Raw genomic sequence first — 25,407 nt, 5'->3', positions numbered from 1 at the left:
GGATAAGCTGTGTTTGTTTCCCTTGGAGTGCAGTTAGCTGAGTGGGTAGCTGATACAGATTATATAAAATAATGTAGGCAGAGATAGCGTAGATAGGAGGAAACCGTTCCCGTAACAGACAAATCTAAAACTAGAGGGCATAGTTTTAGGGAAATGGGTAAGAGGTTTAGAAAGGGCCTGGGAAAGAATTTTTACACTCAGAGGATGACTGAAACCTGAAGTGCTCTGTCTGAAAGGGTGATGGACACAGAGATCCTCATAACACTTAAGTGTCTAGATGAGTAGTTGGCTAAGGACCAAATGTGGGGAAAATGGGAATAGAGTAAATATTGCTTGATAGTTGGTATGGATATGGTAGATTAAGGGGCTGGCTTCAATGTTGTATGACTTTTATCCTTGAGAAAGGCAAGGATAACAGCTGTATGAATACACCATCATCTGCAGGTTTCTTCAGATGATCAAGATTTATGCTGTGCTCAGTTTTTTGTGAGAAAAATTGGAGCATGTACATATATATTGCAGGTGTTTTGCACAGTGGTAGTGAAGTTCTCTTTTAAAAAATATCCTAGAAGTGATTCATTAATATAGTAGTGTATTCTGGCATAGATGTAACATAAATTGGTTGTTCAGGTTTTCTCGTGAACAAAGTAGTTGTGAAGTTCTATCAAGCTCCAGGAATTTCAAATGCAGCCCCATAGAACAACAGGAGATACAATTAAAAAGGAACAGAACATGAGGGAAGAGTGAGATAATAATAAAAACAAAAGTAAATAGAATGATTTTACAGAATGTCAGGCAAATACCTGTCATCATCAATTTTCCAGAAATAGCCTTTCATACAGTTATTTTAAGCCTGTATTAGGGAATCCATACCAATTCCCAGTGCTGCTTTCCACCAGGTACAAGTGATTGTTATTTTCTTTCATGTTTCCAGAATGCATGAAAAAGCTTATTGTTTTTTATTCATCAATTATTCTGTGGAACTGCTTAAAGATCCCATTGCATTCTCAGCTTTTAAGGGTCGTCTGCCATCTCATCTTGACCTGGTGTAGTTTCTGTACCCCTGGGGTATCAGATTTTATTACAGGCTGTACACACAACATGCTGGAGGAACTCAGCAAATCAGGCAGCTTCTATTGTGGAGAATAAACATTGGCTTTTCTGAGTGACGCTGTTCATCAGCACTACGAAGGGAGGAGGCAGATGCATTGTAAAAAAATTGGGAGAAGTGGTATAAGCTGGCAGGTGAATGGCGAGACCTACTCCCAAAAGGCAGGTTCTACCCATTTGAATTTGATTCCCCATCTTTCCCCCTCTCTTGGTCTCACCTATCCTCCCTCCTCCCCCACCCCCATCTTCTTATTCTGTCTTCTGCCCTCTTCCTTTCCAGTCCTGATGAAGGGTCTGTGCTAGAAATGTTGACTGTTTATTTTCCTCCATAGATACTGCCTGATTTGCTGAGTTCCTCCAGCATTTTGTGCGTGTTGCTCAAGATTTACGGTATCTGCAGAATCTCTTGAGCTTATAATAAACTGTATTTTGTAGCAAGCTATATATAAAAAAATTATGAAAACTATACACAGCCTTTTTGTTTTTCAGGCCCACTTTGCCACCTTCTAAACAAGCCAATAAGAATCTAATTCTAAAAGCAATCACAGAGGCCCAAAAATCTGTAAGCAAGACCACAAGTTACCCAGCAGGTAAACTATTGTTTTATGAATGTATGCAATCAGGACGATTTTGATTTTGTGCTATTTGACACTATATTATAAGCAATTATAATTAGCTCTGGGAATTTGGAAATTGTTGATTTTTAATTGATATCATAATGATGCTACCTTCAAGGATTTGTTGATTTCACTTTTACATATTCATTCCTTATCAGGCACCAAAATATAGGCCTACTTTTTGACTCTTCCAATATTTTAAAAGCAGGACTTGTAACACCCGAGTTTATCTATATTTACCTAAAAATTCAAATTAAATTTATTATCAAAGTACATATATGTCACCATATACAACTCAGATTTATTTTCTTGTGGGCAATCACAGAAAATACAAGAGACATAATAGAATCAATGTGTCGGAGCCATGTATCTATTTTCTGTCTGTCTTGCTTTTGGGTTGCACTTTTATTATCGGTAGTTAGTCATGTGGGTTGGGGCGGAGTAGAAGTGAAGAATATAGTTACATATTCATGCTTTGTCTGTAGGTCAGTTTTAGTTTGGTTAGATCAAGTGGTAGGCCGGGAAAATGCTATTTTTTTATTGACTGCTAACGTCTACGAACGTTAATTTCTCGCTAATGTTTAAAACCGCTTATTGTTTAAATGCACTTTAAGTTCACTTAAATACTCCTGAATACACTTAGGCCACTTATTTCGTTATATTGCTGGTTTTAGTTTCCTTAGTTTTTTATTGTTGTAAGATTATTAGTCTTTGCTGGTTTCGTAATAAAGGATGAAACGTATTTTCTTTGACTAAGAGCTTCGTTATTTGTGGAGCATATCATACAGTGTCAGACCCCATGCTTAGTCTCTGAGTGGTCTTAGTTTGTTTTCAAATACATGGCTATACAACGACAGGACAGACTACAACCAGTATGCAAAAAAAACCGGCAAACTATGCAAATACAAAAAGAAAGTGAAAATAATAATAAATAAATAAGAAATAAATATCAAGAACATGAGATGAAGAGTCCTTGAAGGTTGTGGGAACAGTTCAGTGATGGGGCAAGTGATGTTATCCCCTCTGGTTCAAGAGCCTGATGGTTGAGGGGTGAAAATGTTGACAGCTTAATGCTCCAAATGAAATGCTATGGCTGCTCATATTGGGCACCACAGCGGCAGAATAAATGGTTTTGCTCCTTCAATGCTCCAGGTACCTGGATTTGATCTTGACCTTTGAACGTGTGCAGTTTTCTGTTTTCTCCTTGATCTTGTAGGTTTCTGCCCGCTGGTTCAGTTTACTCCCATATCCCAAAGATGTTCTGATAGGTTAATTGGCTACTGTAAGTCAGCTATTTATAAAGATAAGTGGCAAAATAATCAAAGAGGAATTAATGGGAATCCGAAAGAAAGTAAGATGCATGGAAATAAGGAGGGGGAGAACAGGACTGATGGGGGTTTTGCTCTCATGTTCCTAAGAGGTGGTAAGGCTGCTTTCTAAGTTGTAATCAGTAAGTGTGCTTTTATTTTAAAAGAAAAGAACAAAGATGCCTATTTTTTAATTCCAATCTATATGTTTTGTGTTAACAATCTAGAGTTTCATGAAAACGAAACATTCCATTTTAGTTTCACTTCCATTTTGAATGCTTTGTTATATTGTAAAACTGAAGCAATTTCGGTTGAAACTTCATTCTTGTTTTCTACCTTGTTTCTCTGAGAGTTAAGCTAAAATAATACAAAAGTATGGATGAAGTATTTGAAGAGTTTAAAAAAAATTAATTGCAAGTATTCCTTTTGTATAGTTGTTTCACAGAAACAGATGGTACCTGTGGCTCCTAGAACTCGGGCCGTACGTGAAAGCAGTGAAATTGAAGCAATTAATCCAGTAGACAAACCCCATCAACATGGCTTACAGTTACAGATCAGTGCAGCTGAACAACCTGTACAAAAATATTACTGTAAGAACCATAATTACCTTAATGAAAACAAATCAACATCAATCCAAGACTATAGTAATTATCTTTATTGGAAGTTGATGTATATATTTTGGGGGGATAACATTGTGGTCAATGTTTTCTGTTCTTCATTGGCTTTTAAAATGTATATTCCCTTATATTAACTTCTCGGTTTCTTGCACCACATCCCCCCCCCTTCCTCTCAGTGTTCTCTTTATTACAGCATTATAGTTGCTTGAAATCCTGCATTCTTCTCAATTTAATAATCTTCACTCTTTGCCCATACAGGCATTTACATTGGTACTAGGTTGCACCCTATCTTTAGCAGCTGTATCACTCTTGCTTTATAGAGCTTAATATCGAAATTAATTTTCAACCTTTCCAACATTTTTCATCTTAAATTTACTCTCTTAAATCCTTTCCTTTTTCCTTATTCTACTCAATTCACTATTTTCAAACCCCTGGGAGTGCACATCTCGCACAACCTCTCATGGTCCCAGAACACATTCTGCAGAATCAGGAAAGCTCACCAACACCTCTCTTTTCTGAGGAGGCTGAAGAAAGCTGGATTATGCACATCTATGCGCTGGTCATTCTACGGATGCACAGTAAAGAGCATCCTAACAAGCTGCATCATTGCTTGGTGTGGAAACTGCGGTGCTGCAGACAGGAAGGCTCTGCAATGGGTAGTCAAAACTGCATCACTGGCTCTAGCCTACGTGCCACTAAGGACATATATACAGAAAGGTGCTGGAAAAGGGCCAGTAACATCATAAAAGATCCCAACCACTCTGTTCATTGTCTATTTTTTCCACTCTCATCTGAGAGGAGGCTACATAGCATCCATACCAGGACACCAAACTCAAAAATGGTTACTTTCCCAAGCAGTAAGGCTGAATAACACTTACAGTCACTAACCCACCCTCCGTCACTACTTTACAATTTTCTGTCAGTCACCTCGTGTACAGAAACTTCTGTGCCTAGTGTCACTTTATGGACATACAATCAAGCTATGTATATACGCAATCTTATGTATATATATTTATTATATTTTTAAATTATATTACATTCTTTATCTTATTCAGTGTTTTTGCATCAGATCTGGAGTAACAATTATTTCGTTCTCCTTTACACTTGTGTACTAGAAATGACATTAAACAATCTTCAATCTTTCTTTTGGAAGGGAATTTACAGGAGGTAGCATACTATTATGTGTGCTTTGCCCTTGTCTCATGTGCCAAAATATATTGCAGGTTTGTGAGGTACTGTTGAAGCTGCTGAAACAAGTAATTAAGGTGTATTTTTGTAGAAGCCCTACACTGTATCAATGGTATGCAATGGTGAACAGAGTAGATGGGGTGCCAGTTAAGCTTGCTGCTTGTTCCTGATTGATATTGGGCTTCTTGAGTATGTTCAAGCTGCAGTCATTCATGAAAGTGAAGAGTACTCTAATATACATACCTGACTTGTAAATGGTATAAAGCTTTAGGGGTGTTGAGGAATGAGTCGTTCACAGTAGGGTATCAGCTGTCAACCTGCTGTTGATGCCTCAGAATTTATATGATTTGTCCAACTAACTTTGTGGTCATTGGTATTCTGTGGGATAGTGATTGTGGAGTACTTGATGATGGCAGTGCCATTGAATGCTGAGAGTATGTGTTAGATCTGCTTATTATTTGCCACTTACTAGCCCATGCCCAAATGTTGCCTTGGTCATGCTGCGTGCATGCACAGACTGCTTCATTTTCTGAGAAGTCGCAAAGGAAAACCTGGCTTTTCCATAATGGTAGGGTATCATTGATGAAGCAAGTGGTGGTTGTTGCCTAATGCTGGTAGAGAGAGCCTCTGAACCAGTGACGGGGACTGGGTGATTGATCTTTATTCCAGGCATCTTCCATCCACTCCTATTCCCCTCCATAGATTTCTCCTTGTTAATTTCATAGTTTTTCTCCTTGATACCCAGTGCCTTGTTGTCAAGAGCAGTGATTTTTGGAATTCAGTTCTTTGTTCTTTATTTGGATCAGAAATAAGTGGTTCTGAAGAAGCCCAGATGGGGCTCATTGAAAGTGTTATTAGTGAATCAGAACCACCTGAGTCAGACCCTCTCAATGTTTTACGAGCAGCTTCTTCGTTCTATTTCTGAACTATCCATCAATACTACTTTGATATTCCTCTTTTTATTGTAACTTATAGTAAGTTTTTTTTTGTCTTACACTGTACTGATGCCACAAAACTACAAATTTCATGACATATGTCAGTGATAATAAATTTGATTCTGACTCTGATTCTTGATGGCTCTATTGACTGAGAGTAGACTGGATGGTAATTAGATTTATCCTCTGAGGTCCCCTGGAAGACTTTTCACCCTGCTAGGTATTAAAATAGTGTTATTTCAAATAGAACAAGTTAGTTATAAATATGTAGCTAGTTCTGAATAGCAGGCATTCAGTATTACAGTGGTGATATTCTTGTCCCATTATTTTTGCTGATACCACATGATGGAAGTCAAGTTGGCTGAAGACCAGCTTCCATGATGCAGGGACTTCAGTATAAGCCAAGTTGGATCATACACTTTATACTACTGGGAGAACATGTTTATGCTGATTCATTTCTATAGTTAAGTTTAGTATTGATCTTTTCAAGAATCACTAGATTCTGGAATAGTTCTGGAGGACTAAAAAAATTGTGAATGTCACTCCGCTCTTTAAGAAGGGAGGGAGGCAGAAGGTAAGAAATCATAGGCCAGTCAGTCTGTCTTCATTGGTTACGAAGATGTTGTATTTTCGGGATACTTGGACATGCACGATAAAGTAAGTCAGCATGGTTTCCTTAAGGGGAAATCTTGCCTGACAAATCCATTGGAATCCTTTGAGGAATTAACAGTCAGGATAGATAAAGGAGAATCAGTGGAAATAGTTTGTTTGGATTTTCAGAAGGCCTTTAACAAGGTGCTGCACATGAGGCTGCTTAACAAGATAAGAGCCTATGGTATTACATAAAAGATACCAGCATGGATAGAAGATTGGCTGACTGGTGGAGGCAAAGAGTGGGAATAAAGTGTACCTATCTAATAAGCTGTTAGTGACTAGTGGTGTTCTGCAGGGGTTGATATTGGAACTGCTTCTTTTCGCATTATATGTCAACGATTTGTATGACAGAATTGATGGCTTTGTGGCCAAGTTTGCAGATGATACAAAGATTACTGCTCCTCCACCTATCTTTGTATCATTCGCAAACTTGGTCACGAAGTTTGAGGAAGTAGGGAATCTGCAGAAGGACATAGACTGATTAGGAGAATGGGGAAAGAATTTGCAGATGGAAAATAGTGTAGGGAAGTGTATGGTCATACAGTTTGGCAGAAGGAATGAAGACGTAGACTATTTTCTAAACGGGGAGAAAATTCAGAAATCAAAGGTGCAAGGGGACTTGGGAGCCCTTGTGCAGGATTCCCTAAAGGTTAACTTGCAGGTTGAGTCAGTGGTAAGGAAGGCAAATGCAATGTTAGCATTGATTTCAAGAGGACTATAATATAAGAGCAAGGGTGTGATGGTATGGCTTTATACATTGGTTAGATCACGCTTAGAGTATTGTGAGCAGTTTCATCTAAGAAAAGATGTGTTGATATTGGAGAAGGTCCAAAGGAGGTTCACGAAAATGCTTCCAGTAACAAAAGGGCTAATGTAAGAGGAGCCTTTGATGGCTCAAGGTCTGTATTTGTTGGAATTTTGAAGAATGAGGGGTATCTACCAAATATTGAAAAGCCTAGGCAGACTGGATGTAAGAGGATGTTTCCTATAGTGTGTGAGTCTAGGATCAGAGGGTACAGCCTCTAAATAGAGGGACATCCATTTAAAACAGAGATGAGGAGGAATTTCTTTAGCCAGAGGGTGGTGAATCTGTGGATTTCATTGCCATGTACGGTTGTGGAGGCCAAGTCATTGAGTATATTTAAAGCAGAGGTTGATAAGTTGTTGGTTACTCAGAGCTTCAACGGTTACGGGGAGAAGACAGGAAAATTGGGTTGAGAGAGATATTAAATCAGCTATGATGAAATGGCGGAGTAGAGTCAATGTGCCAAATGGCCTAATTCTGCTCCTACATCTTATGATCTTAAGCTTTGTATAAGCTTTGTTTTTAAAAAAAGTTTGCATCGTTTTAGCCTTGGATCATGTAAAATAACTCAAAACAATTGCAGCATATTGACATATAGCATTTTTCAGTCATTCTGCATTTGTGATTCACAGCCAACCAGACAAGAATATTTGAAGCTTGTTTTTGCATAAAGCATTAAATTTTAAAACTGATTGAAAAATGCATCCTTTAAGTGTTTCTGACAGGTGCTAGAGTGGTTTGCTTGACCTTATGCTCTGCAGTGCCTCTGAAATGGATAACTTTGTTTTTTGTCATGATTGTTAACTGTTGTAAAATATAAACTCCTATGGATTCCCTAGTGCAACCAATAGAGTCAAAACCTGGTGGTGATACAAGGTCGTTTATCTTAAAGAAGCCTGTATTGGAAGCAGTGGAACCCCATCTTCAGGGAAAGGCTACAGTTTATGTGGAAGCTTTGTCAGCAGAACAAGATCGTATGGTGCAGTCCAAGTGGGTAAACCCTTCATGTACATCAAGAATTAATGCTTTCACTGCGAGATTGCATTTTTATTTTGTCTGCTTATTTATTTATTCGTTTATTTACTTACAGTAGGCCCTTCCGACCCCTTGGGCCGTGCTGCCCAAGTAAACTTCAGTTCAACCTTAGCCTAATTTACAATGACCAACTAACCTACTAACCAGTACATCTTTGGACTGTGGGTGGGAACCGGAGCACCCGGAGAAAACCCATACATTCCATGGGGAGGAAGTAGAGACACCTTATAGCTGACGTCAGAGTTGAAGTCTGAACTCGGCCCTGAGCTGTAATAGTGTCATGTTAACCACTATGCAGCCATGGCATTTGATTACTTTCCATGAATCAGTTATATTTTCCTAATATTCTTCTACCTCAATGCACTGTGTAATGAACTGATCCGTATGACAAGCTGTTCACTGTATCTCGGTACATGTGACAATAATAATAGTCAAATGTTTATCTGAAGAATCTGATCAAGGTAGAATCCTAGGCTCTTGCTCCTTGCTTTTCCTAAATCACTTTGCATTTGAAGGCTCTTGTCTTCTGGCCTCACTGTCAGGCCAAAACCAGCCAAGTTTCAACATTATTAATCAATTTTTTGAGATGGCACAAAAGTGGAGGGGTTCCATGAAAGTTCACTTCAAAGTAAATTTATTATCAAAGTACATATATGTCACTGTATACAATCTTGAGATTCATTTTCTTGCGGGCATTCATAGTAAATACGAGAAACATAATAGAATCAGTGAAAGACCGCTCCTAACAGGACGGACAAGCAATCAATTTGCAAAAGACAACAAACTCTGCAAATACAAAAGGAAAAAAAAAGGAAATAATAGTAATAATAATGATAAATAAACAATAAATATCAAGAACATGAGATGAACAGCTTTTGAAATTGAGTCCATAGCTTGTGGGAACAGTTCATTGATGGGGAGAATGAAGGTAAGTTCCAAGACTCTGCAGGATTGCTTTTTTATGTTTTCATTCATATCATATACAGTATACAAGTCTTAGATTAACCCTGCTGTTATCTTCCCAAGCCAGCAGTTTGTTTACTTGCACATATTAACCATCAATCAAATGTAAATAAGTCCCATCCTCAAGTCCTTTCGTAGAAATTTGCACCTTTAGTTAATTAAACTGATCTTAACCTAATTTCACCAATAACAGAATTTTAGAATGCTGTGCTTCAGCAACAAGGAATTCTATCAATAGAAAATTGTCTAATGGCTTAGCAAATTTATTTTAAAATGTAAATCTAAGTTGTTATTTCTACCCAGTGTTAAGCATTCAAATGATTAAGGTCATAATGTCACCAGCTAAACAAAGGTAACAAGCATCTGGGGACAAGGCCCTAGCAATTTCCCCTCCAAGATGCATACCAAGCTAACTTGGATGTACTTTCTCCATTCGTTTATGCTCTTCTCCACATAGACTTAATGGGTCTTGATAGAGTGGATGTGGATAGGATGTTTCCTTTCGTGGGGGAGTCTAGGACCACAGGGAACAGCCTCAGAATAGAAGGATGTCGCTTTAGAACAGAGATGAGGAGGTATTTCTTCTGCCAGGTGGTGGTGAATCTGTGGAATTCATTGCCACAGCTGGATGTGGATATATTTAAAGTGGAGGTTAATAGGTTCTTGATTAGTAAGGGTGTGAAAAGATTACGGGGACAAAGCAGGAGAATGGGGTTGTGGTGGATAATAAATCAGCCATGATGGAATGGCTGAGCAGACTCAATGGGCTGAATGGCCTAATTCGGCTGCTATCTTTTATGATCTATGACTTACACAAGGTGGTTTGATTTCATCTTCCCAAGGGCCTTTTAAGGATGGGTATAAAGAACAGCAGTGGCTAATTACATTAAATCTAAAGTCACAGATCAGTGACTCAGGTAGCTGAGACCATAAAATATTTTTAGTAATTTTTAGGCTCTTTAGTTGGATTCTTTAGACAACTTATTATTCTGACAATATTGAGTAATGGTTATCATCTTTTAGCATTACTTGCTGAAATTAAGATGAAAGAGCCTTAATATTAATTACTATTTTTATATTTCCTTAATAGAGATCAAGCTGACTCTGAGGAATCGAGTCCTAAATTTATTGTGACACTGGATGGCATTCCAAGTCCCCCTGAATCTATTTCAGAACAAGATGAGGAGACTGAGCCAATAGAGCAAAGTGGTCTCTTACAAGAGGCTGGAAGGAAATACAAATCATCAATGCAGTCTGTTGCTCAAACATTGATTGAATCTGATGGTAATTGTCTAAGTATTTTTACAGTTAATAATTGCACTTTAAAAAAGAATCCAGATTTAATTAAAAATGTTTAGCTAATGAAGCACATTGTGTGACCAACCTTTTTGTACTGTTGATTTTCTTTCCTTACATCATAGTGGGAGACATTTTGGGGGAAGTAAAGGTGCTTTGGTGTTTCTGTTAATGTTCTTCATTAAGCTGATCCTAGGGGTAGAGGGTTTGCTGAAGGAAGGTATTGAGCAGGTCAGACATGTCTTCCCTGGAGTTTAGAAGAATGAGTAGATCTCATTGAAATTTACAAAATTCTTTCCAGTTTTGACAGGTTGATCGCGGGAAGAATATTTTCCTTGGCTGAGCAATCTAAAACCAAGGTTCATAGTTTCAGAAGAAGTGGTAGATGAGAAGAAATATCTTCATATAGAGGGCAGCGAATCTTTGGAAATTTCCTATGCAGTTGCTATTTAGAACAGAGATTAATAGATTGGTTTGAAGAGCCAAAGGGCCTGTAGATCCTTTTATTTTCTCAGTTCATGATTGTGTTCCTTGTTGTAAGTCGATTCTTGCAACTTGCTTGCATCTTTTGATTTATGCAAAAACATGCAAGCAAGTAAGTGAGAAGCTAAGTTTTAAAAATTAAATTTATGGTGGGGAGGAGAAAGCCAGCCAAGAAAACATGGCTTTAATTGAATCTTGTGATGGTAAAACAAAGAATTGAGCTTCAGCAGCAAAGGTCAAAGAAAACATTGTTCTGAAGGAAATAGAAATATGTAATAGTGTGACGTTTTCCACGTTTCTTGGATTCTGGAAAAGATTGAAAGGAAGTAAGTGCAACACCCTAATGCAAGAAGAGGAAGAGAAAAAGAGATGAATTACTATTACTTGTGAAAAAATGTGATTATTCATGAGAAAGTGTAATAAGACATTTAGAAAATCATAATATGATTAAGTATAATAGTTTTTGGTGTAATAGGTGGGATAGTTGAGGGAAAACTAGTGAGTGCAATGCATTCAAATGCAGCCTCACATGCAACCTGAGAGTAGCATGCAGTTTAAATTCTTATCTCAGTAAGTGTATACATTCACTGGAGTAAATGAATATATATTCACAAGATTGATGATAGGGATGTTCCCTGATACACTAAGAAAAGGCTGTACTGTTCTATGAGTAGAATTGATGTTTCCTTGTTGGAATATGGAAGAGTGGGACACAATCTGTTTGATAGACAGGTCTGAGTGATTGACGGGTTAATGCTGAAAGCCTGTATTCACTGGAGAGTTTAGAATGAGAGTCAGAATAATGGGCCAATTGTGAAATTTGTTTACCGAGAAGATTGTAAACATTTAGAATTATATATCCCAGGGGGTTTGATTGTTCAATCATTGATTATATTTAAGTAAATTTTGAGAAACAGCGGAAGGGGCTTTGGCAAGAAAGTCAATGAGGTAGATGATTATGAATGATTTCATTGAATGGGATGCCGTCGCAAGGGATTCTGATACAAGAACATAAGAAATGGAAGAAGGCGGCCAAATTTGTTTTGCTCTTGTATTGAAATCCCATCAGTAGTTTAAAATTGGATTCTGTTTAATTCTGTTTAATGCAGTGGTGAGAAAATATTTAATAATAGGCTTTTCTTGAGGCTGGGTTTTGGAAAAGTACGGTAACTAGGTGGAAGTAATGGAGGAGCAGGAGAGAGAGTGTGCTGGGCATTGTCAACCATTAGAAGAGTCTGACCACATAGAACTATAGATAAAGGTGATAGAAGAAGGCATTGCTCTAGATGAGGGATAAGCAACGTTAAGCACAAATGATTTTCTAGCATGCGTTATTCATTAATTTGAGGTAAAACATAACTAGATGTATTTAAATGGATAATTCCCATATTTCAAGTTTTTTATGGCATTTATCTGGCCCACCGTCCGCTCATTAATACGCGATCCGGCCCACAGAGGCAAAAAGGTTGCCGACCCCTGCTGTAGATTCTTGGCACTGATTAGCAAAATAACAATGGAATTGAGTGAAAGGCACCCTATTTCTGCTTAGTAATGTTAATAGTTCTAGGAGAGTGGTGTGATTATCCTTTTTAAATACTGCAGAGACAACAAAGAGATATTAGATTATGAGGACACGCAGTCCTCTTTTATTGTCGTTTAGTAACGCATGCATTAAGAAATGATACAATGTTCCTCCAATATGATATCACAGAAACACAAGACAAACCAAGACTGAAAAACTGACAAAAATCACATAATTATAACATATAGTTACAACAGTGCAAAGCAATAATGTAATTTGATGAAGAACAGACCATGGGCACAGTAAAAAGAAAAGTCTCAAAGTCTCTCAAAAGTCCCATCATCTCACGCAGACGGTAGAAGGAAGAAAAACTCTCCCTGCCATGAGCTTCCAGCACCGCAAACTTGCCGATGCAGCACCCTGGAAGCACCCGACCACAGCCGACTCTTGAGTCCATCCAAAAACTTTGAGCCTCTGACCAGCCCTCCGACACCGAGCACCATCTCTGCCGAGCGCTTCGACCCTGACCCCCTTAACAGGCAACAGGCAAAGCCGAGGATTTGGGGCCTTCCCCTCCGGAGATTCTTGATCACACAGTAGCAGCGGCAGCGAAGCGGGCATTTCAGAAGTTTCTCCGTGCTTCTCATGTCTGTATCCATCAAATCAGGATTGTGCACGGTACCTACTTAACAAATACCAATATCATTTCGGAGCGACTGCACGTGCTGCCATCTTCTCCTCCCCCTCCTAATATAATTCATCAGTTGTGTTTAGGCCTATTTATAGTCCTGTCATAGAATCAAAATGTAGGTGGAGTAATTTAAACAAGGAGTTAGAGAAAATACAGCAAGGAAACAAGCCTTTCAGCTGTACTCACATCATCCTCCCTGTTAGTTCCAGTTACCAGCATTCAGCTCATAACCTCGCAAGCCCTTCCTTTCCATATACCTATCCAAATGCCTCATAAATTTTGCAATTATATCCACCTCGACCACTTCCTCTGGCAACTTATTCAGGATACTCATTACCCTCTGTGTATAGAGGTTACCGCTCTGGTCTCTTTTAAATCACTTTGTTCTTATCTTGTATCTGTGCCCTATAGTTTTGGTCTCCCCAAACCCGGGAAAAAGATGACTTCCACCTTATTCATAACCCTTATGATTTTATAAACTTCTATGGGGTTACCTCTCATTCTCCTGCACTCCAAGGAATAAAGATCCAGTGTGGCCAGCCTCCCTGTTGCTCGGACTCTCTAGTCCAGGTAACGTCCTTGTAAATCTCTTTTGCACCCACTGCAGCTTGATTGTGTTTTCTATAACAGGTTTTCTATAATAGAGCTAAACTGTGCACAATACTCCAAGTGCGGTCTCACCAACAACTTGTGTTGATGTTCCTTTCCTTGCCTTGTGGTAATCTTGCTGTTTCTTTAGCATTTCTGTCTGATTTTTATGAGGCTGAATTCCTAGCTTGATGCTCAACCCAGCACAGATGGAAAGCGTGCAAGGAACCAACCGGCTGGATTCGAAGCTGGTACTACTCCCCTCCATGTTCGGTGAGGATGCCACTACGGCACCGTCTGGCTAACAGCTTGTATAACTGCAATATAATAATCCTACTCCAAAAGTCGATGCTCTGACTGTTATGAAAAATTCGTACTAGATGTCAGAATTGACATGTTCACAGTCCTTCTGAAGAAAGAGAAGCTGGAGAGGATATAATAGTGTACAAGAAATCAACTATTGACTGCAGGATCTTGAAGTGGGGCTGTGGTTACTGTGCCTGAAATCTTCAAAGGTTTATCTGTTACTTCAATTCTCTGGGCAGCCATGAAACCAAAACAGAAAGGCGGCATGATTATCAATCCCCAAATCCCACCTCCCTGCAAAAAATGAACAAAAATGGAACAGGCACATCAACCCCCAAATCCCTCCCCCTGCTCAAAAACTGAGCGTGTCGGGCAAGGTATCAGTGATTGTGAGTTACTGATTCAGGGTTAAAACAACTAGAATTTAGGAATATATAGTGGAGAAATGGCTGGTTTGTCACGTGTGAGATATCTTGCCCCTTTTGGAGTAGACAGACAGTCAGAATTTATTTTTGCTGTTGGTGGTTTGGTGGAAGGTATGTTACAGTCTGACTGGATCTGGTGTTGGATGGCTGTATCTTCTGCATGCCAGAGTTGCTTATTGTAGTCCAGAGGTAGCATCCAAGAAGAAAGACAGTAAACATTAAATGTTTGACTGGGTTTGGATCATTAAAGTACACTTTTTTTTTGGCGTGTGTGTCTGCATGCGTGCGTTCGTGCGTGTGCAATGTTGGCGGGACTATGTCTTTTTCATGCCTTTACAAGGCGCGGAGCGAGAGAGAGAGACTGTGTGTCGCAGTATTTTTCCTTTTATTTTACGAGGTCGAGTTGTGATCTCAACACTCAACCTGACACGGACGGAAAGCGTACTCGGGAGCGGACCCGACTGGTTTCAAACCCGTGAACCTTCGTTCCAGAGTCCGGCGCTGATGTCATTGCGCCACCAGCCGGCCTGGATCATTAAAATATACTTGTTATTTTATTTTTTTGATGACCTTTTACAAACATTTGGCTAAGAAATTAACTAATGTAAATTGGCAGAAATTAAAGCATTTTTAACAAAATAAAGCATTGGGTCATCTATCGATTTAACTTAGAACATACTATCAAATCTTTTTCCAATATCAGAGGAAGAGATCGATGACAGCAACTTTCAAGCAAAACGACAGAAACTTCTAGAAAGGTGCAAGTACTGGCCCGCCTGTAAAAATGGTGATGATTGTATGTATCATCATCCTGTAACCTCGTGCAAGTGAGTATCAAGTTAAAAGTATTTATTATTGATATTTGATGGCAGCCAGAATAGCTCTCTTTAACTTTTGCACATATATGTTTACTGAAAATTAAAAAAAATTAGAGTAAATGTAGTGGTGCTTTACTGGTTTCGATTTTGTTTTGTTCAACTGAACAATTTTCAAAATAACCTTTAATTAAGTCCAGATAAATAGTGGTATACTTAACAGTATAAATAAGGCTTAAATATGGTGCATTTCATAGAATACACTACTATTTTGTTACTGCAATAATGGTGGCTAAATAATGTAAAGTAACTACTGCCACCTATTTTAAGGAAAGCTGTTCGTCAGAAAGGTAATTCTCTACGTGAATATGACTGATCATTATGTAGGTACCCAAAGCAATTGGACTAATTGAATTTACTTAACTATTGAATCACTTTTTTCTCTGTGACATATTTTACGTTCTTGTAGCAGCAATGGAGCAATGAAGATAGCTTTTATGTATAGTGATAAATCAATTAATGTATATTTGTTGAAGAAAATGCCTCTGGAGATCAGACTTCAAGCAGTGATGCCTTAAATCAGCATGATATCATGGAGAGCCTGCAGGAAGGTGAAAGACTCTGAGTTACAGAGTGATTTCTGCGTATCATGAACAGACAAGTGTGTGCGACTAGTAGCATGCGAGTACCTCTGTTATACAAGATATTCTTAATCATAGAATAAAGAAGTGGCTAAATCACTTGAGGGCACATTCCTGTTTTTCGACTACCCTCACTTGGAGCCTGCTTCCTGGTTGTGAAAGACTGTCAACTGCAGGTCTAAGCCTAGAATATTGGGTTACAAAGTTCAAACAGAAAAATACAAGTTAGTTACCTAGTTTATTAACTCCTTTGCTGACTCTTCTTCCATAGTTCCCCTTGTTGATTATAAGATCAACCTTCAAGATCAGTGTCAGCAAAGGGAGATTCATATTTGTGGTAAATTTCTCATCGTTAAATAATCCTCCTCCTTGTTTTCTACATCCTCCAGAGCTCTTCTTCCTCTATAATATATAGGAATAAGAGGCCGATTTCATTCCTGTGTGGGTATTGCTCTGCATATACACTGCAGTACAACTACAACTATAGTTATTGCACCCAGTATTATACTAGTGAACCAGTATAGCTCACCGTCCGCTCAGGCTCCCAAATGGCCACCATCCTCCTGTAGGATTGTAATTATGAAGCTGGTCTCCTACTTCTCATGATTTTTTTTCCATGGCTTTTCTAATTTGATCAGTTAGATGAGTTATATTTTCTGATTCGTCAGGGATATAGTGTAACATTTTTACCCTATTAGGGCACAAGTGCCTCCTTTTTCAGACAAATCTAGGGCCATTCTGTTTTGCAGTTCTACAACTGTTTCTACAGTTCTTGCTGCTACTAACTCAGCTGATATTTCCAAATAGGCTTCTCTTGTTTGACCAAAAGAATATGATGTTTCATTTGCTAATTTCTCTAATGTGGGAACCATAATAATTAGTTCTCTCATTATTCATCCCACACCATACATTGGAAAGGCTTTCATCCAAAATCTCTCACTTTCTGTGATTGCCTGTTTCCTTGTATACTGAGGTTCATGATTCAAATCTTAAGTATGATGTATAAATGGTACTACATAACCCAAACAGCAATCCCCAGTTGAATATTTTGGCAGCCAAGGGTATGCCCAGTTTCCACAAATCCAATAAGTACTACTGAGGGTAGTTTCATTTGTACCCTTATGCCATCCTAAGGTTAACATCTGATCACAGGTGCTCTGTTCTACAGGGGTTCTTTTTCCATCAGTTCTTATTCTTCCCCAGCATTGGGAGCCTTTTACTCAGTCGCCCTCTAACTTCCAATTTAGGAATAATTGAGTGAGATCTCTTGTATAATGGGAATAAGAAAATGTTTTACTGATTTCATGGAAAATGACAAAAAAATCTTCTGGAAATAGTGAAGAACAATGGATCCAGAGTGAACAGGGAGCTAAAAATAAAATTAGCTTTGAAATTAACAGTACTGAAAACTGATACAAGTCAGCCATTTAGGACTGAAATGTGAAGCAGGTTCTTAACTTTAAGAGTGGTGAATTCTTGGAAGGCTTCATAGAAGAGGACTTGGGAAACACAGTTATTTTGGTCTATTCACTTATGGGAATGAAGAAGCATGGACAGGGAAACTCCATCACTGAACTGTTCCCACAACCTATGGACTCACTTTCAAGGACTCTTCATCTTGTGTTCTCGATATTTATTGCTTAGCTATCTATCTATCTATTATTATTATCTTTCTATTATACCATGTCAGCAATTGGGTCAAAGATGAGAGGTATCTTCAGCTGGAGATTATGTTAAACTCTGAGGATTTTATTTTCTAACTGTGGTGTTAAGGATTAATAACCTCTTCAGAACCTGCAGAAAGGCGATCAATCTTAAATGTAATAATTTTATCCACAGATACTACCTGATCTGTTGAGTATTTACTGCATTTTGTATCCTGTTTCAAATTCATTAAAAAATGAACTGATTCTTTTACATTATTTAGTAATACTGAGTCAGAATCAGCTTTGTCACTGACATGTCTTGAAATGTGTTGTTTTGTGGCATTTTTTTTAAAGAACTATAAATTACCATAAGAAATATAATAAAAAATAAATAAGTAGTGTAAAATTGGGCAAGATAGTGAGGTAATGTTCATTGACCATTCAGAAATCTGATGGCCAAGGAGAAGAAGCTGTTCCTAAAACGTTGAGCATGTGCTTTAAATCTCCTGTACTTCCTCCCTCCTCCCTGATGGTGCTAATAAGAAAAGAGCATGTGTTAGGGGTCTTAATGATTGATGCTACTTTTCTGAGGCATTACCATTTGAAGTTGACCTCAATGGTAGGAGACTGGTGCCCATGATGGAGCTTGCTTTGTGTAAGCATATCATATTGTGTGGTATAACTCCAAAGAAGTAGCTCTTTGAATGCCAGTCACCTTGATTCAAAATGTAATGATCAGTTTTAAACATACAAATAATGTACTTGTGCTTGAATGAATGTTGAAATTTTTTTGTTTGTATTCTAATACTTCTTAAATTTTCATTTTAGTATTTTTTGGCAAGAACATAAATTTTAAGCAGTATGTATGGAAGTTCATTATGATAGTTTTGTATTAACATTTTCCAATATTTTTTCCTTTTTATTAGAACCTTTCCAAAATGTAAATACGGGGACAAGTGCCTATTTATCCATCCAAACTGCAAATATGATTCCAAGTGTACTAGACCAGATTGTCCATACACACATGCAAGCAAACGGACTGCTATAATGCCAAAACAGCCAGGTTTGTATGTTACAATATTGATTCATAAATGTAACTTAAATCTCAATACCAATCTTATTACCAATAGACAATCTTTTCAGTATAAATGAGTGATAAAACATCTTCTGTGCTATTGCTGCTGAAATCAGAGGTTCATAATAAGAGGTTAAATTACCAGACTGGTACTGCAGAGAACTCTACTGGGATAGAAAAGACTCATAAAATGGGACAAATTGCACCAGAGTTTTAAAATTCTGTTAATAATCTGAAATTTGTTCTTTTTTTAAAGTTCTTAATAATAACCAATAGACTGCTCGTTGTCACGAACACCCGTCTGGTTCAGTCAGATGTTATCTTTAGTAATTTTAACCTATATTGATTGGCATCAGTCAAGATGTGTTGTCGGTGATCAGGTTCAGAGTGTGGCTGTATCTGTACCACTCCGTAGAGTGGTAAATGTATCACTTTCCACGGTAGCATGTCCCCCTCATGTTGTGTTGAATATTGAATGACCTTGTGCTGTTAACCAACATACTGTTGTAGTTGGGTTATAGCCACAAAATCAAATAGGATCTCTACATCTGATAAAGTAAACTCTCACTTGATCAATACAAACTACTCATTCCCAGGATTGGACATCAAAACACAGCAATGCACAGATCTACCATATCCATGTGCATATAGTCAATCTTGGCTGTGACGTCTTCCTCAGTGGAATTTTGTATGTGTACTCACTGTTTTGGTTGACACATGAAATATGACCACTAGATAAGCTATCTGAATCTGTCCATAATCAGTTTAAAGAAATATAGAGACATCTTGTAGGTAAATGTTTTATTCCTTTGCATATTGCTCTGTTTTACAACCCAGTACTTTCTTGAATCTTAAAATTTTGCCTAATGATGATTGTTGTTTACCAAAACATTTAGTTCAAGAAAGCAAATATTGTGAATTTTATTATGTATTTCACTTGAGATACAATTTTGTATTGATCTTATTGTATTTCTTCAAACAACTTTTTCCCCTCTGCCCCATAAAAATTGAAAGGGTTTGTAACTGGCTGATCATTTGCACGTTTGTGCCTTCTAATAGATAAGGACCAAATCTATAAGGTATATGATTCCTCCTACTTAGTTATCATGGCAGTCTGTATTATTAAGAAACCTTCTCCACCACAAAATATTTTAAAGTACTTAACATGGTTTGGTAACTTTAATTTTAAGACTACTATAAAGACAGCTCTACAGTTGTAACCAAACAATGGACATTTAGTACCTGAAAATTGGAAGAAAAAGTTAGACTACTCAGCACCTTGTGCCACTTTCTAACATTAGTCCTTTGTGTGATTAGACCCCAATCAGCACATCAGAGGTAGGCGCTAAGCTGAAATTGGTATCTCCCCTGGGCTCCCAACCAACAAACGTTAGTGTTTGGGAACTGTGGAATACATTTTTGGAATGACCTGCCCAAATCCCCTCAAGGGGAAATTGTTGGTCTGCAAGTGCATTTATTTTTGACAAGACTTAATTCAGTTAAAAAATGCAGGTGTAATTTACGTATCATATATACTGCTTTATATGGGTAATTTGCATTCAAAGTTTTGGATAAGGTTAGGAAAATTGTAAAGGTGAAATGGAGTAGTAGAGTAGGAATAGTAAGGAAAATCACTGATATGCTTTAGCATTGACACATTAAAAAAAATTCAGCTTATCTTGTATCTTAAATTTATTTTATAGCTCCCGTGACAACAGCAGGAAGTTCTTTATGTCGATTCTTTCCAGATTGCAAAAAAGTGGAGTGTCCTTTTATTCATCCAAAGGTAAACAATGTCATTTGAAAGGATTAGTTTATTGAAATGAGGTTATTCTGTACGTGATGACTCTCCCTGTTTTTCTCAGCCATGTCGATTCAGTACACAGTGTAAGAGAACTGACTGTACATTCTACCACCCTACAATTACATTACCTCCACGCCATGCTCTTAAATGGACCAGATCTCAACAAAATAGGTAATACAGCATTGAAAGAACTTTACTAATCACCTGAAAATTGGTTAAGTTGTAAATATTAAAGGCTAATTTTCTCCCATCATGTGTTTCACCACAATGTAAATAATTCAATTTTGTACTGTTCATTAAGTCTAAGACATCTCTTTTCTTTTACAGCGAATGATCAGTCTGGATCGTGCAGAATCCCATATTGTGGACATAAGGTTGCAACTATTTAATGTAGCATTTTACAAATTTGTATTGCCCTCTTCCAATATTGTATAACACTGAATATCAAACATTTTACAAATAATTCTTCAGACGTGAACTGACTAGATTTTTTTGTGCATAATTTGGATACAGACGTAATTTCTCAATAATGAGTTCGTAAGGTGCATTGTGTAACTTGTATTTTGTGCTGTTAGAGACAGTATCTTAAATTCAGTGGAAAATTGAAAGAAGATCAGTATTTGATGTAAGGTCAATTTTGTTGAGATTGTTTGCAGTAAAAAGAACTCAGTTTGTTTAATGAATCAGTTACTTGTTTTGTGTGGTTTTTTTTTACACACTGGCTGTCCTTCAGATATTTGCTCATGATCAGTTCTTTGCCATTTATTATATCTTTGTATTTTAGGCATTGTATCCATTTTAAGATCATGTAATTACGAAAGAGTATGTAATGCTGTTCCACTACTGTAATGCACAATAAGGCACAACACGGCCCTAGGTGTTGTATTTCATGAAAACATTTTTTAAAAAGTTAGAAATATTCCTCTCGTGGTTTATCCCATGAGAATTTGCGGAGGAATTTTCAAAAAAATACTAAAAGGTAATTGATAAAATGTAATACTTGCTATTTTACTTTCAGTAGATCTTCAGTCCCTTTTCTAAAGATGTTTAACTTTGGAAATACTTGTTGCTTCAAAAACTAATAGTAAATTCAGTAGCAAAGTCACAACTTAATTTTTGCAAGTTTGAGTTTAAAATTAGAAGAAACATGATGGTGTGGAAACATTGACATGTTTTATTTAACACTGAACACAAACTTGTTTTTAGGAAAGCACTTGGAACTTTGATTATCAGAATGAGTTATTTTGTGGCTATTTAATGGTGTAAATTATTTTCAACAGGGATTGTACAGTTTGTTTAAAAATTATCTTCCTGTGAACAACATAAATTAGAATTATTAGTTGCATTAATCAGTTTGTCACCCAACAGTATATTAACCAAAAATTATATTCATCTTGTCAGTAACTCCTTGAATGGTTCAAAATAATATGTGAGAAGGCATTTTTTAACTTGTCACATTATGTTACACTTCAGATATAAATGATCTGCAACCATTTATATTAGCTTTGTGTTTTTAAGTGTAATCCAGTTTGAATAAGTATCAGCTAATAAACATTCTCTAGGAAAGATTTTTTGCGTCTTAGCCTTGCAACACGACAATCATGCTGAGGAAATTGATAATGTAATTTTTTTGTAAAAATAATACTCTTAGCCAGAATTCCATTAATCTGAATCCACTTTTTCCAAAACAAAATCATAAATAGTAGTTTCTTTAGATTTTAAGTAACTGAAGTTATCAGAAGCATTAGGAGTAGAAGAGCTATAACAAAACATGAGAAGTATTGCTGTTTACAGACTATACAGTGCAAAGTATTAAAGTTACAATAATGCAGCTTGGTGGATTGGTAATTTATAATGTGTATTTTGTAATACATTGTGGTTAGCTCCAGTGTAAGCACTGGAACAAAGACTATTCATTTCAGTAAAATTTCTATCATTTGACAATTCACTTGAAAATCCTTTTGTACAGACTTCAATCATCAGCAAATAAACTATTTGGAGTTAACTACATGTATTTAGTTTTGCTTATGGGGAATTTTACATGAAGTTATCATTCACAAACTGTTTAACTCAAGTAAAAAAAATTCAGTATTTTGTGATTCTATTAATTTGAAAAACAAAAGTACAGTGTATATCAACCCAGGTTGTAAGTCAAAGTATTACACATTTACTATATGTCAAAAAGCTACATTTTATTTATATATATATATATATATATATATATTTATATCAATGCAAAAATTATAATCTGCAGAATCACAAATTTGACACCTGAAAAATCTAAAAGATACAAGTTAAAAATTAAACATATTACACTGAACCAAAAGTATTGTTCAGGTAGCCACAGTGATTGGTACAATAGTGCATAGTATGTTTTGGCATGCTTGCTTCAGCTTTTTCTCCCCCCAATTTGAAAGGTTATTCAACTGGTACATTCAAGATGAAGCCCACAACAGCACTGGAAAAAAGTTTTAAAGCATAAGTTTACTATAAATGTCCTAAGGCTGCTTACCAAATCAGCTACAGCACAAGATTTGAGATACTGAGTTTGTCTTACATTTAGCAGTGCACTTACAATATTAACTTCGTGTATTGATAGAACTCAATTAACCATTTTCATGGCATTGCCACATGATTGTTTAGAAATTCTGTCCTTGACAACAGGACCATAGATGTAAAATGGTCAAAGTAATTTGTAAGTCAGCATTAAAGTTAGAATACAAGCTATGCCTAAAGTTCAAGATGTGATTTGAACACTGTGCAGTAGAAAATCTGATAAAATGCCTTAAAACAAAAATAGCTTAAAATCATTTACCAAATTACCTTCCTAGTTTAGCTTGCAGATAGTATTAGCTGCCTTTTTTTATATAGCCTTGAGTTCTTCATATATTTCTTTCCATTGAACTGAACTTTTTCAACTCTGCTTATGATCCAGGCTCTGCTTCGTGTTCTTTTGCTGAATCACTATTTTCATAGACACTTCCAGACAAACACACTTGAATCAGAAGGGAGAGAAAATAAAGTTATTTATTGAATTGTAAATGCTGGAGGTGTAATTTTGCTGCTTACACAAGTGGAAATTACTTTTTGTTTACTGGCTACATATACAAATATTATTCTAAGAAAAAACAACTTCATAGTCATAAACTTTGAAATTCATACCTACAATCCTGTCCCCCTGCACTGACAACATATCGATCTCCACTTGTGAACTTTATGTTGGTGATCTGAGCAGAGTGACCCAGATACTTCTTGTGTTTTGCCTGAGTGTTTAAAAAAAAGATCTGTAATAAATATAATCATGAATTCAATAGGCAAGTCTAAAAGTGCGTGAGAGAAGCAGACAAGCTGATTCAGATGAAAAGGTTGTATGAGAAGTTTGAGGTTGTATAAAGTACTAAGATTGAGAAGGATGACACATTTGTGTCTCTTTATACGGAGTCTATGATGGATACAAAATAATTTACTACTTCTATTCCCCCTCCACCACCATTGCCAAAGCAGTTTTATTTTTAATATGTTTAATGTGTTGAAAGTTTGAGTTGCTAATTGTATGAAACCTGGTGATCTGCTTATTTTATTGTTGAAGGAATACCTTTTGTAATTTCAAGTTTTAAAGCTCTAAAAATTGGCAGGCAGTAGAATCAAGTGCCAAGTGGCACACACCAGTGAAGTTTAAAAACTCTGGTGGTGAACTAGGCGTAATTGCTGTAAATATATACAAATAGAATTATCCTCAATCAGAGTTGTAATATAAAGGAGGGAGCCTACAATATAAATTGAAGATAATGCAGGGAACAAGAGACCCGGTGTTATGGACCCTCCTGTGGAATTAAATAGGGAAGCTATGCAAAGGAAATGTCCATGCTGGATGTTAAGGCTTTGTAAGTGGGTGATGTGGTTAACTACAGGAGAAGCTGTGGAGATAATTATTAAATAGGGTGGTTATACTCGTGTAAGATGTTGACTAGTATGTTCAAATACAGAGTTTTGGTGATGATGAATATTTATTTACATTTAAAATGTAGGGAAAAATCGAATGTGTTATGGACACGGTGTCAAAGCAAAATATTTGGTGAATTGGTTTATTCTCGTCACATGCACCAATGTATAGTGATAAACTTGCATACTATTCATACAGATCAGTTCATTACAACAGTGCATTGAAATAGTACAAGGTAAAACAATGAGCATGTAGAATAAAGTGTTACAGTTAGAGAAAGTGCAGTGCAACTAGACAATAAGGTACAAGGTCAAAGAGCCCATTTTATCGTATGAGGTAATCATTCAATAATCTTATAACATTGGGATGGAAGCTGTTCTTGAGCCTGGTGGGATGTGTTTTCAGGTATTTGTGTCTTATCGTTGGGGGTGACGAGTGGGGTCTTTGATTCTTTACGGGTTGTTTTATCAAGGCAAGAAGAATTATAGATAGAGTCTATGGAGAGGAGGCCAGTTTCTGTGATGTGCTGATCTGTATTTATAACATATGCAGTTTCTTGTAGTTACAGCAGAACAGTTGCCATGCCAGGTATTCTGTGGTGCATTGTTAAAAACTGGTGAGGGTCAAAAGGGGCATGCCAAATTTACTTAGCTCCTGAGCAAGTAGAGGTGCTGGTAAGCTTTCCTGGCATGGCATCAACATGGTTAGATCAGGAGAGGCTAGTGGTGATGTTTGCTCAGAGAAACATTGCACTGCGCCCCCCCGCCCCCTTCCTGAAGTTATGCTGACTTTCTGGGACAGGTTGTTGTCAAAAACAAAATAGAATGAAATTTGGCATGATGACAGGAGGAAAGGTGGCAGAGCCAGCCAAGTGGATGGCTCAAACAGCGACAAAGACACAAGTTACTTAAACTTATGGGAGGAGGAGTGCGGGATGAAAC

General features: G+C 37.1%; 2 protein-coding genes across 3 annotated transcripts in view; one reads left to right on the top strand and one right to left on the bottom strand.

The window, feature by feature from the left end:
* Positions 1 to 21,206, top strand: part of zc3h14 (zinc finger CCCH-type containing 14) — a 55,840-nt gene extending 34,634 nt beyond the window's left edge. The window contains exons 8-16 of the mRNA XM_063046841.1: positions 1,600 to 1,700; positions 3,469 to 3,624; positions 8,073 to 8,223; positions 10,322 to 10,515; positions 15,246 to 15,369; positions 18,571 to 18,707; positions 20,423 to 20,505; positions 20,585 to 20,694; positions 20,851 to 21,206. Coding sequence (XP_062902911.1) covers positions 1,600 to 1,700; positions 3,469 to 3,624; positions 8,073 to 8,223; positions 10,322 to 10,515; positions 15,246 to 15,369; positions 18,571 to 18,707; positions 20,423 to 20,505; positions 20,585 to 20,694; positions 20,851 to 20,857 — 1,063 coding nt within the window. The 3' untranslated portion in view covers positions 20,858 to 21,206. The remainder of the gene's footprint in view (positions 1 to 1,599; positions 1,701 to 3,468; positions 3,625 to 8,072; positions 8,224 to 10,321; positions 10,516 to 15,245; positions 15,370 to 18,570; positions 18,708 to 20,422; positions 20,506 to 20,584; positions 20,695 to 20,850) is intronic.
* A 135-nt stretch (positions 21,207 to 21,341) lies between these two features.
* Positions 21,342 to 25,407, bottom strand: part of LOC134345709 (echinoderm microtubule-associated protein-like 5) — a 188,807-nt gene continuing 184,741 nt past the window's right edge. For both annotated transcript variants that reach the window (XM_063046827.1, XM_063046813.1), the window contains 2 exons: positions 23,686 to 23,786; positions 21,342 to 23,518 (listed from right to left, as the gene is read on the bottom strand). In XM_063046827.1, coding sequence (XP_062902897.1) covers positions 23,494 to 23,518; positions 23,686 to 23,786 — 126 coding nt within the window. In that variant the 3' untranslated portion in view covers positions 21,342 to 23,493. The remainder of the gene's footprint in view (positions 23,519 to 23,685; positions 23,787 to 25,407) is intronic.

This window comes from Mobula hypostoma, chromosome 1, assembly GCF_963921235.1.
Source record: "Mobula hypostoma chromosome 1, sMobHyp1.1, whole genome shotgun sequence".
In the NCBI taxonomy this organism is placed as follows: domain Eukaryota; kingdom Metazoa; phylum Chordata; class Chondrichthyes; order Myliobatiformes; family Myliobatidae; genus Mobula; species Mobula hypostoma.
This window is presented reverse-complemented; position numbering and strand designations above follow the sequence as displayed.